Here is a 12,309-nt window from a genome sequence, read left to right as displayed (position 1 = left end):
TGATATTTCCGTTTATTTTTTTATGTATATTTACACTTCGATTCAAAGGTTTTAGAACACCTACTCATTCAAGTGTTTTTACTTTCTTTTTTACAATTGTTTTACCATTTATTTTACCACCATATTGTATAATAATAGTGAAGACACCAAAAACAATGAAATAACACATATGGAATCATGTAGTAACCAAAAAAAGTGTTAAACAAATCAAAGAGAGGTTCTTCAAAGTAGCCACCCTTTGCCTTGATGACAGCTTTGCAATCTCTTGGCATTCTCTCAATGAGTTTCATGAGGTAGTCACTTGGAATGTATTTCAATTAAGGTGTGCCTTGTTAATTTGTGGGATTTCTTTCCTTCTTAATGCGTTTGAGCTAATCAGTTGTGTTGTGACAAGGTAGGGGTGGTATACAGAAGATTTGGTGAAAGACCAAGTCCATGTTATGGCAAGAACAGCCCAAAGAAGCAAAGAGAAGCGACAGTCCATCATCTATTTATTTTTAAACAAAAAAAAACATTATATTTATTTAACTAGGCATGTCATTTAATAACAAATTCTTATTACCGGGGAACAATGGGTTAACTACCTTGTTCAGGGGAAGAACAACAGATTTGTGGCTTGTCAGCTTGGGGATTTGATCTAGCAATCTTTCAGTTACAGGTTACCCAACAATCTAACCACTAGGCTACCTGCCACCGCAAGATGTGAAGGTCAGACAATCTGGAAAATTTCAAGAAGCACTATCGAGCACGATGATGAAACTGGCTCTCATGAGGACCGCCACAGTAAAGGAAGACACAGAGTTACCTCTGCTGCAGAGGATACGTTCATTAGAGTTAACTGCACCTCATATTGCAGCCAAAATAAATGCTTCACAGAGTTCAAGTAACAGACAACTCAACATCAACTGTTCAGAGGAGACTGCGAGAATCAGGCCATTATGCTGCAAATAAACTACTACTAAAGGACACCTAAAAGAAGAAGAGACTTGCTTGGGACAAGAAACATGAGCAATGGACATTAGACCGGTGGAAATCTGTCCTTTGGTCCAAATTTGAGATTTTTGGTTCCAAACACCGTGTCTTTGTGAGATGCAGAATTAATGGATGATCTCCGCATGTGAGGTCCCACCGTGAAGCATGGAGGAAGAGGTGTGATGGTGTGAGGGTGCTTTGCTGGTGACACTGTCTGTGATTTATATAGAATTCAAGGCACACTTATTCAGCATGGTTAGCACAGTATTCCGCAGCGATACACCATCCCATCCTGTTATCACTTAGTAGGACTATTGTTTGTTTTTCAACAGGACAATGACCCAACACACCTCCATGCGGTGTAAGGGCTATTTGACCAAGAAGGAGAGTGATGGAGTGCTGCATCAGATGACCTGGCCTCCACAATCACTTGACCTCAACCCAATTGAGAAGGTTTTGGCTGAGTTGGACTGCAGAGAAGGGAAAGCAGCCAACAAGTGCTCAGCATATGTGGGAACTCCTTCAAGACTTTTGGTAAATGCATTCCAGGTTAAACTGGTTAAGAGAATGCCAAGAGTGTGCAAAGCTGTCGTCAAGACAAAGGGTGGCAACTTTGAAAGTCTAAAATCTAAATTAGATTTTGATTTGTTTAACACTTTTCTGTATGTATAAAATAGTGAAAATAAATAAAAACCCTTGAATGCGTAGGTGCGTCCAAACCTTTGACTGGTTCTGTATATCACCCTCTTCTGGTAAAGTGATTCACAAATATATCAAGAATAGATGAATTGTAGCACACGTCTTGAGAAAATAAATAAATTTGCAAATAAATTAAATAAAAATCCTACAATGTGATTTTCTGGATTTTTTTCTCATTTTGTCTGTCATAGTTGAAGTATACCTATGATGAAAATTACAGGCCTCTCTCATATTTTTAAGTGGGAGAACTTGCACAATTGGTGGCTGATTAAATCCTTGTTTGCCCCACTGTACAGAACGGCAGGCAGGCTCAGGGTCAGGGAAGGGAAAATTGTCAAAACCGGGAAACCTAGAAAACAGGAACAAGAAAAAGACAGGAGCAAGGGGGAAAACGCTGGTAGGCTTCACGAACAAAACGAACTGGAACAGACAAAAAGAGAACACAGCTATAAATACACTGGGGATAATGGGGAAGTCGGGCGACACCTGGAGGGGGGTGGAGACAAGCACAAAGACCGGTGAAACAGATCAGGGTATGACACAAATAGGAACCTTTTCATAATGTTCCCTAAGGGACATTAAAATACCTTATTATATCGTTATACTCGGACCAAACTGGAATCTGTACTGAATGTCCTCGTATGGTCCCAAGGTTAACATCATGTTTTAATGTTTGTAGAGTGGTCTCAGAACATCAGTCCTAAGGACATTCGGTGATGTTCTCATCAGGTCCCTTTAATACAGCATTTCCCAAACTCGGTCCTGGGGACCCCAATGGTTGCACATTTTCGTTTTTGCCCTAGCCCTACACAGGTGATTCAAATTATCAACTAATCATCAACCTTTGATTATTTGAATCAGCTATGTAATGCTCGGGCAAGAAATAAAACATGCAGCCTTGGGGTCCCCAGGACGGAGTTTGGGAAATGATGTCTTAAAGGGACCTGATGAGAACATCACCGAATGTCCTTAGGACTGATGTTCTGAGTAACCAGTTTTCCTGGTTAAAACATAATTAGAGTAACTATAGTAAATATAATTAAATGAGTTGCTTGTCATACACTGTATATAGATCCATCTCTATGGAATTGTTACATGTTGACACTGAAACTACAATCCCATGTGAGCATACACTATGGTATATTTAGAGGCTACCAGGACAAGATATCGGAGCAGTCTCCCCTGTCAAGCAAGAAGACATTTTATGGACACAAGTTTCTTTATTTCTTTCACACCTCCGAAGTCTGATAAGGTACAGATATTATCGGGATATTTAAAAAATAAAAATTGTACGAGTTTGAGGGAGGATGAGAATTTGTTTTGACTATTATGTTTAGTCTGAGCCGAAACAGAATCATATGATTCACTCTTGAATTCATTCACATCCATACACACTCAAGCCTTGTAAGGACTAAGAATTGCTGCATTGACCAGAGGAAGAAAATTAACAAAATCTATGGAGAACTCAACCCAAGTCAAGTTCTTTTATCTCTTTGGCTTCAAAGAGACATTTATCAACAAATCGGTCTATTTTACCTTGTCTCTTATCACATACCTTCTCATCATCACTGTGAATCTGACTCTGATCCTAACAATCATTCAGGAGAAAGGTCTCCATGAGCCCATGTATATCTTTCTGTGTAGTCTGTGTGTCAATGGATTGTATGGAACTGCTGGTTTCTACCCCAAGTTCTTACTGGACCTTCAGTCAGATGTTCAGGTGATATCTTATGGTGGATGTTTGACTCAAGCCTGCGTAATATACACATCTGTCATTTGTGAAATGTCTACTTTAACAGTGATGTCTTACGACAGGTATGTGGCAATATGTAGACCGCTACTATATCATACCATTGTGACATCTTTAACTGTTAGAAAGTTACTCTTATTTTCTTGGTGTTATCCTTTATTTATAGGACTAATAAGTCTTAGTTTAACAGTCAGACTTCCTTTGTGTGGATCTCGCATTGATAAAATTTTCTGTGACAATCCGTCTATACTGAAACATGCATGTTTACCCATTACCATCAATCAGAATTGGAGCCGATGTTTAATAGTGGTTCATGTTTTACAGTTACTTTACATTGTATTTTCTTACTGTCAGATTGTAAGGACTTGTGTAAAGTCGTCTAAGGGAAGGATTAAGTTCACACAGACATGTGTGCCACATTTATTAACAATTGTTATTTTCATCACAGTGACCCTGTTTGACAATTTGCAAGGGTGGAATAATGTAAATATAACTCTTAATATGCGTAATGCAATGGCCGTACAATTCCTTATTATACCACCTGTCTTTAACCCTGTCATATATGGACTTAATCTCAAGCGGATTCGAAGGGCAGTTTTCAGAAAGTGTAATGCACATAAAATCTTTGTTATGAGACGTTAGTTACATCTTAAACAACAGGGAGACTTACTGAAATCAGAAGTCAACAAAATGAAGGTAAAATCTTCCAAAACTGCTGCAAGGTTAAATGGCCCCTAATTTGTTGATGTCTATCGCCCTCTTCTGGGAAAGTGATTTACAAATATTCCAAGAATAGCGTAATTGTAGCACACCTCCTGATTATGAAAATGCTTGACTGGATCCCAAATGGCACCCTATTCCCTTTATGGTGCACTACTTTTGACCAGAACCAAAGTAGTGCACTATTTAGGAAATAGCACTTTGCTCATAGCACTTTGACTGTTAAACTGACTTCCTTTGTGTGGATCTTCTGTGACATTCCGTCTATACTGAAACATGCATGTTTACCCATTACCATCAATCAGAATTTGAGCTTTTGTATAATAGTGGTTCATGTTTTACAGATACTTCTCGTTGCATTTTCTTATTGTCAGATTGTAAGGACTTGTATAAAGTCAGCTAAGGGAAGGATTAAGTTCACACAGACATGTGTGCCACATTTATTGGCAATGGTTATTTTCATCACAGTGACCCTTTGTGACACTTTGCAAGGAAGGATTAGTAATGTAAATATTACTCTCTATATTAGCGTAGTGCAATGGCTGTACAATTCCTTGTTATACCACCTGTCTTTAACCCTGTCACATACGGACTTAATCAGATTCGAGTGGGCAGTTTTTAGAAAGTGAAATACTCATAAAAGCATTGATGTGAGAGGTTAGTTACATGATCTTACACAACAGGGAGACTTCCTGATTGATATCAGAAGTCAACAAAAATAAAGTTAAAATCTGGCAAAACTGTTGCAAGGTTAAATGGCCCCTCATCTGTTTTATCTATCGCCCTCTTCTGGGAAAATGATTTACAAATATTCCAAGAATAGAGTAATTGTAGCAAATCAAAATGTATTGCTCACATACACATATTTAGCAGATGTTATTGCTGGTGTAAAAAAATGCTTGTGTTCCTAGCTCCAACAGTGCAGTAATATCCAACAATAAACACAAATCTAAAATAGTAAAATAATGGAATTAAGAAATACAGAAATATTAGGACGAGCAATGTCGGTGTCTGGAGCATAAATATATATGATTTATACAGTGCATTAGGAAAGTATTCAGACCCCTTCCCTTTTCCCACGTTTTGTTACGTTACAGCCTTATTCTAAAATGGATTTTTCTTTTTAAATGTCCTCAATCTACACACAATTCTCCATAATAACAAAGCGACAACAGTTTGAGGGAAAAATGAGCAAAGTACAGAGAGATCCTTGATGAAAACCTATTCAGACTTGGGCGAAGGTTCACCTTTCAACAGGACAACGACCCTAAGCACACAGGCAAGACAACGCAGGAGTGGCTTCGGGACAAGTCTCTGAATGTCATTGAGTGGCCCAGCCAGAGCCGGGACTGAATACTTATGTGAATGTGATATTTCCATTTATTTTTTTACGTATATTTACACTTCCATTCAAAGGTTTTAGAACACCTACTCATTCAAGTGTTTTTACTTTCTTTTTTACAATTGTTTTACCATTTATTTTACCACCATATTGCATAATAATAGTGAAGACACCAAAACAATGAAATAACACATATGGAATCATGTAGTAACCAAAAAAGTGTTAAACAAATCAAAGAGAGATTCTTCAAAGTAGCCACCCTTTGCCTTGATGACAGCTTTGCAATCTCTTGGCATTCTCTCAATGAGTTTCATGAGGTAGTCACTTGGAATGTATTTCAATTAAGGTGTGCCTTGTTAATTTGTGGGATTTCTTTCCTTCTTAATGCGTTTGAGCTAATCAGTTGTGTTGTGACAAGGTAGGGGTGGTATACAGAAGATTTGGTAAAAGACCAAGTCCATGTTATGGCAAGAACAGCCCAAAGAAGCAAAGAGAAGCGACAGTCCATCATCTATTTATTTTTAAACAAAAAAAACATTATATTTATTTAACTAGGCATGTCATTTAATAACAAATTCTTATTACCGGGGAACAATGGGTTAACTACCTTGTTCAGGGGAAGAACAACAGATTTGTGGCTTGTCAGCTTGGGGATTTGATCTAGCAATCTTTCAGTTACAGGTTACCCAACAATCTAACCACTAGGCTACCTACCGCCGCAAGATGTGAAGGTCAGACAATCTGGAAAATTTCAAGAAGCACTATCGAGCACGATGATGAAACTGGCTCTCATGAGGACCGCCACAGTAAAGGAAGACACAGAGTTACCTCTGCTGCAGAGGATACGTTCATTAGAGTTAACTGCACCTCATATTGCAGCCAAAATAAATGCTTCACAGAGTTCAAGTAACAGACAACTCAACATCAACTGTTCAGAGGAGACTGATAGAATCAGGCCTTTATGCTGCAAATAAACTACTACTAAAGGACACCTAAAAGAAGAAGAGACTTGCTTGGGCCAAGAAACATGAGCAATGGACATTAGACCGGTGGAAATCTGTCCTTTGGTCCAAATTTGAGATTTTTGGTTCCAAACGCTGTGTCTTTGTGAGATGCAGAATTAATGGATGATCTCTGCATGTGAGGTCCCACCGTGAAGCATGGAGGAAGAGGTGAGATGGTGTGAGGGTGCTTTGCTGGTGACACTGTCTGTGATTTATATAGAATTCAAGGCACACTTATCCAGCATGGTTACCACAGTATTCCGCAGCGATACACCATTCCATCCTGTTATCACTTAGTAGAACTATTGTTTGTTTTTCAACAGGACAATGACCCAACACACCTCCAGGCGGTGTAAGGGCTATTTGACCAAGAAGGAGAGTGATGGAGTGCTGCATCAGATGACCTGGCCTCCACAATCACTTAACCTCAACCCAATTGAGAAGGTTTTGGCTGAGTTGGACTGCAGAGAAGGGAAAGCAGCCAACAAGTGCTCAGCATATGTGGGAACTCCTTCAAGACTTTTGGTAAAAGCATTCCAGGTTAAACTGGTTAAGAGAATGCCAAGAGTGTGCAAAGCTGTCATCAAGGCAAAGGGTGGCAACTTTGAAAGTCTAAAATCTAAATTATATTTAGATTTGTTTAACACTTTTCTGTATGTATAAAATAGTGAAAATAAATAAAAACCCTTGAATGAGTAGGTGCGTCCAAACCTTTGACTGGTTCTGTATATCACCCTCTTCTGGTAAAGTGATTCACAAATATATCAAGAATAGATGAATTGTAGCACACGTCTTGAGAAAAAAATGCTTTTTTAATGAATTTGCAAATAAATTGGCAAATAAATAAATTAAAAATCCTACAATGTGATTTTCTGGATTTTTTTCTCATTTTGTCTGTCATAGTTGAAGTATACCTATGATGAAAATTACAGGCCTCTCTCAAATTTTTAAGTGGGAGAACTTGCACAATTGGTGGCTGACTAAATACTTTTTTGCCCCACTGTACAGAATGGCAGGCAGGCTCAGGGTCAGGGAAGGGAAAATTGTCAAAACCGGGAAACCTAGAAAACAGGAACAAGAAAAAGACAGGAGCAAGGGGGAAAACGCTGGTGGGCTTCACGAACAAAACGAACTGGAACAGACAAAAAGAGAACACAGCTATAAATACACTGGGGATAATGGGGAAGACGGGCGACACCTGGAGGGGGGTGGAGACAAGCACAAAGACCGGTGAAACAGATCAGGGTATGACACAAATAGGAACCTTTTCATAATGTTCCCTAAGGGACAATAAAATACCTTATTATATCGTTATACTCGGACCAAACTGGAATCTGTACTGAATGTCCTCGTATGGTCCCAAGGTTAACGTCATGTTTTAATGTTTGTAGAGTGGTCTCAGAACATCAGTCCTAAGGACATTCGGTGATGTTCTCATCAGGTCCCTTTAATACAGCATTTCCCAAACTCGGTCCTGGGGACCCCAATGGTTGCACATTTTCGTTTTTGCCCTAGCCCTACACAGGTGATTCAAATTATCAACTAATCATCAACCTTTGATTATTTGAATCAGCTATGTAATGCTCGGGCAAGAAATAAAACATGCAGCCTTGGGGTCCCCAGGACCGAGTTTGGGAAATGATGTCTTAAAGGGACCTGATGGGAACATCACCGAATGTCCTTAGGACTGATTTTCTGAGTAACCAGTTTTCCTGGTTAAAACATAAATAGAGTAACTATAGTAAATATAATTAAATGATTTGCTTGTCATACACTGTATATAGTTCCATCTCTATGGAGTAGTTACATGTTGACACTGAAACTACAATCCCATGTGAGCATACACTATGGTATATTTAGAGGCTACCAGGACAAGATATCGGAGCAGTCTCCCCTGTCAAGCAAGAAGACATTTTATGGACACAAGTTTCTTTATTTCTTTCACACCTCCGAAGTCTGATAAGGTACAGATATTATCGGGATATTTAAAAAATAAAAATTGTACGAGTTTGAGGGAGGATGAGAATTTGTTTTGTTAAAACTATTATGTTTAGTCTGAGCCGAAAGAGAATCATATGATTCACACTTGAATTCATCACATCCATACACACTCAATCCTTGTAAGGACTAAGAATTGTTGCATTGACCAGAGGAAGAAAATTAACAAAAGCTATGGAGAACTCAACCCAAGTCAAGTTCTTTTATCTCTTTGGCTTCAAAGAGACATTTGTCAACAAATCGGTCTATTTTACCTTGTCTCTTATCACATATCTTCTCATCATCACTGTGAATCTGACTCTGATCCTAACAATCATTCAGGAGAAAGGTCTCCATGAGCCCATGTATATCTTTCTGTGTAGTCTGTGTGTCAATGGATTGTATGGAACTGCTGGTTTCTACCCCAAGTTCTTACTGGACCTTCAGTCAGATGTTCAGGTGATATCTTATGGTGGATGTTTGACTCAAACCTTTGTAATATACACATCTGTCACGTGTGAAATGTCTATTCTAACAGTGATGTCTTACGACAGGTATGTGGCAATATGCAGACCACTACTATATCATACCATTGTGACATCTTTAACTGTTAGAAAGTTACTCTTATTGTCTTGGTGTTATCCTTTATTTATAGCACTAATAAGTCTTAGTTTAACAGTCAGACTTCCTTTGTGTGGATCTCGCATTGATAAAATTTTCTGTGACAATCCGTCTATACTGAAACATGCATGTTTACCCATTACCATCAATCAGAATTGGAGCCGATGTTTAATAGTGGTTCATGTTTTACAGTTACTTTACATTGTATTTTCTTACTGTCAGATTGTAAGGACTTGTGTAAAGTCGTCTAAGGGAAGGATTAAGTTCACACAGACATGTGTGCCACATTTATTAACAATTGTTATTTTCATCACAGTGACCCTGTTTGACAATTTGCAAGGGTGGAATAATGTAAATATAACTCTAAATATGCGTAATGCAATGGCCGTACAATTCCTTATTATACCACCTGTCTTAAACCCTGTCATATATGGACTTAACCTCAAGCAGATTCGAAGGGCAGTTTTAAGAAAGTGTAATACACATAAAATCTTTGTTATGAGACGTTAGTTACATCTTAAACAACAGGGAGACTTACTGGTGTCAGAAGTCAACAAAATGAAGGTAAAATCTTCCAAAACTGCTGCAAGGTTAAATGGCCCCGAATTTGTTGATGTCTATCGCCCTCTTCTGGGAAAGTGATTTACAAATATTCCAAGAATAGAGTAATTGTAGCACACCTCCTGAGCATGAAAATGCTTGACTGGATCCCAAATGGCACCCTATTCCCTTTATGGTGCACTACTTTTGAACAGAACCAAAGTAGTGCACTATTTAGGAAATCAGGTCCAATGTATAGCACAAATATGTGACTCCTTATACAGTTAAGAACTTTTTAAAGAAGAACAGCAATATGCAAAGCTACTCCTTCGAGCTATACTTTCCCCACTGGGTGATTTATTCATAATACTATTAACAAAAATAAATTATTTCATTAATGGTTGTGGTTACAACACAGTAAATATATAGCTTGGTTTAGGTTCTTGAGTTGTGATAATGTATATATGTGCTTATAAACAGGCGTCCACAGTGTATCTCTCAAAATAAATGTGTGTTCACAACCACTTTGGAAGGCAATTCATTGTTTAATTGGTGCAATAACACAAATATGCATGAAACTAGAAAGTAAGGTTGAATGTAGGCTACACATTTGGAGTGATTATAAATTGCATTAACAAGATACAATAAATAGTGAACAGAAATATCACATTCTGAATTCCCATTGAATTTATTTACTGGACGTAGATTTTTCTCCAGCGTATACATATTCTATATTAATATTCGGACAATTTCAAATCATGTATTTTGACTGACTTCTGGTGGTATTAATATACAAGTTATTGGAGCAGTATCCCTGTGTCAAGCAAGAACACATTTCACAGGCACAGGTTTCTTTATATCTTTCACACCTCAGAAATCTGATAATATATATTATTGGGATCTTTTATTTTATTTTTAAAAATAAGAGTTTGATGGATGATATAAATATGTTTTGTTAAAACTATTGTGGACACATAATCAAATAATTCACACACATTCATTCACCTCCATACACACTCAAGACATTTAAGGACTAAGAATTGCTGCCTTGACCAGTGAAAGCAAATCAACAAAAGCTATGGAGAACTCAACCCAAGTCAAGTTAATTAATCTATTTGGTTTACAAGAGACATTTAACAACAAATCTGTCTATTTTACCTTGTCTCTTATCACATACCTTCTCATCATCACTGTGAATCTGACTCTGATCATAACAATCATTCAGCAGAAAGGTCTCCATGAGCCCATGTATATCTTTCTGTGTAGTCTATGTGTCAATGGATTGTATGGAACTGCTGGTTTCTACCCCAAGTTCTTACTGGACCTTCAGTCAGATGTTCAGGTGATATCTTATGGTGGATGTTTGACTCAAACCTTTGTAATATACATATCTGTCCTGTGTGAAATGTCTACTCTAACAGTGATGTTATATGACAGGTATGTGGCAATATGCAGACCACTACTATATCATACCATTGTGACATCTTTAACTGTTAGAAAGTTACTCTTATTTTCTTGGTGTTATCCTTTATTTATAGCACTCATAGCACTTAGTTTAACAGTCAGACTTCCTTTGTGTGGATCTCGCATTGATAAGATCTTCTGTGACATTCCGTCTATACTGAAACATGCATGTTTACCCATTACCATCAATCAGAATTTGAGCTTTTGTATAATAGTGGTTCATGTTTTACAGATACTTCTCATTGCATTTTCTTATTGTCAGATTGTAAGGATTTGTATAAAGTCAGCTAAGGGAAGGATTAAGTTCACACAGACATGTGTGCCACATTTATTGACAATGGTTATTTTCATCACAGTGACCCTTTGTGACACTTTTCAAGGATGGATTAAAAATGTAAATATTACTCTCTATAAGCGTAGTGCAATGGCTGTACAATTCCTTGTTATACCACCTGTCTTTAACCCTGTCACATACGGACTTAATCAGATTCGAGTGGGCAGTTTTTAGAAAGTGAAATACTCATAAAAGCATTGATGTGAGAGGTTAGTTACATGATCTTACACAACAGGGAGACTTCCTGATTGATATCAGAAGTCAACAAAAATAAAGCTAAAATCTGGCAAAACTGTTGCAAGGTTAAATGGCCCCTCATCTGTTTTATCTATCGCCCTCTTCTGTGAAAATGATTTACAAATATTCCAAGAATAGAGTAATTGTAGCAAATCCAAATGTATTGCTCACATACACATATTTAGCAGATGTTATTGCTGGTGTAAAAAAATGCTTGTGTTCCTAGCTCCAACAGTGCAGTAATATCCAACAATAAACACAAATCTAAAATAGTAAAATAATGGAATTAAGAAATACAGAAATATTAGGACGAGCAATGTCGGTGTCTGGAGCATAAATATATATGATTTATACAGTGCATTAGGAAAGTATTCAGACCCCTTCCCTTTTCCCACGTTTTGTTACGTTACAGCCTTATTCTAAAATGGATTTTTCTTTTTAAATGTCCTCAATCTACACACAATTCTCCATAATAACAAAGCGACAACAGTTTGAGGGAAAAATGAGCAAAGTACAGAGAGATCCTTGATGAAAACCTATTCAGACTTGGGCGAAGGTACACATTTCAACAGGACAACGACCCTAAGCACACAGGCAAGACAACGCAGGAGTGGCTTCGGGACAAGCCTCTGAATGTCATTGAGTGGCC

At 37.7% G+C, this 12,309-nt stretch overlaps 3 protein-coding genes across 3 annotated transcripts; all 3 read left to right on the top strand.

Moving 5' to 3' along the window:
- The first annotated feature begins 3,127 nt into the window (after positions 1–3,127).
- Positions 3,128–4,063, top strand: LOC135553377 (olfactory receptor 6N1-like). The gene has a single exon (XM_064985519.1). It carries the CDS (start codon positions 3,128–3,130, stop codon positions 4,061–4,063), a length of 936 nt encoding a protein of 311 aa, XP_064841591.1.
- Positions 4,064–8,659: 4,596 nt separating this feature from the next.
- Positions 8,660–9,595, top strand: LOC135553376 (olfactory receptor 6N1-like). The gene has a single exon (XM_064985517.1). The coding sequence runs from the start codon at positions 8,660–8,662 to the stop codon at positions 9,593–9,595; it is 936 nt and encodes a 311-aa protein (XP_064841589.1).
- Positions 9,596–10,703: 1,108 nt separating this feature from the next.
- LOC135553375 (olfactory receptor-like protein DTMT) lies at positions 10,704–11,597 on the top strand. Its single transcript, XM_064985516.1, has one exon. It carries the CDS (start codon positions 10,704–10,706, stop codon positions 11,595–11,597), a length of 894 nt encoding a protein of 297 aa, XP_064841588.1.
- The last annotated feature ends 712 nt before the right edge of the window (positions 11,598–12,309 follow it).

Source organism: Oncorhynchus masou, chromosome 13 (genome assembly GCF_036934945.1).
Source record: "Oncorhynchus masou masou isolate Uvic2021 chromosome 13, UVic_Omas_1.1, whole genome shotgun sequence".
Taxonomy (NCBI): domain Eukaryota; kingdom Metazoa; phylum Chordata; class Actinopteri; order Salmoniformes; family Salmonidae; genus Oncorhynchus; species Oncorhynchus masou.
Note: the sequence above shows the minus strand (reverse complement) of the source record. Positions and strands in the feature narration are given on the sequence as shown.

Coding starts and splice junctions, on each gene's coding strand:
- LOC135553377 (XM_064985519.1), top strand. CDS start 3,128: ATGGAGAACTCAACCCAAGTCAAGTTCTTTTATCTCTTTGGCTTCAAA.
- LOC135553376 (XM_064985517.1), top strand. CDS start 8,660: ATGGAGAACTCAACCCAAGTCAAGTTCTTTTATCTCTTTGGCTTCAAA.
- LOC135553375 (XM_064985516.1), top strand. CDS start 10,704: ATGGAGAACTCAACCCAAGTCAAGTTAATTAATCTATTTGGTTTACAA.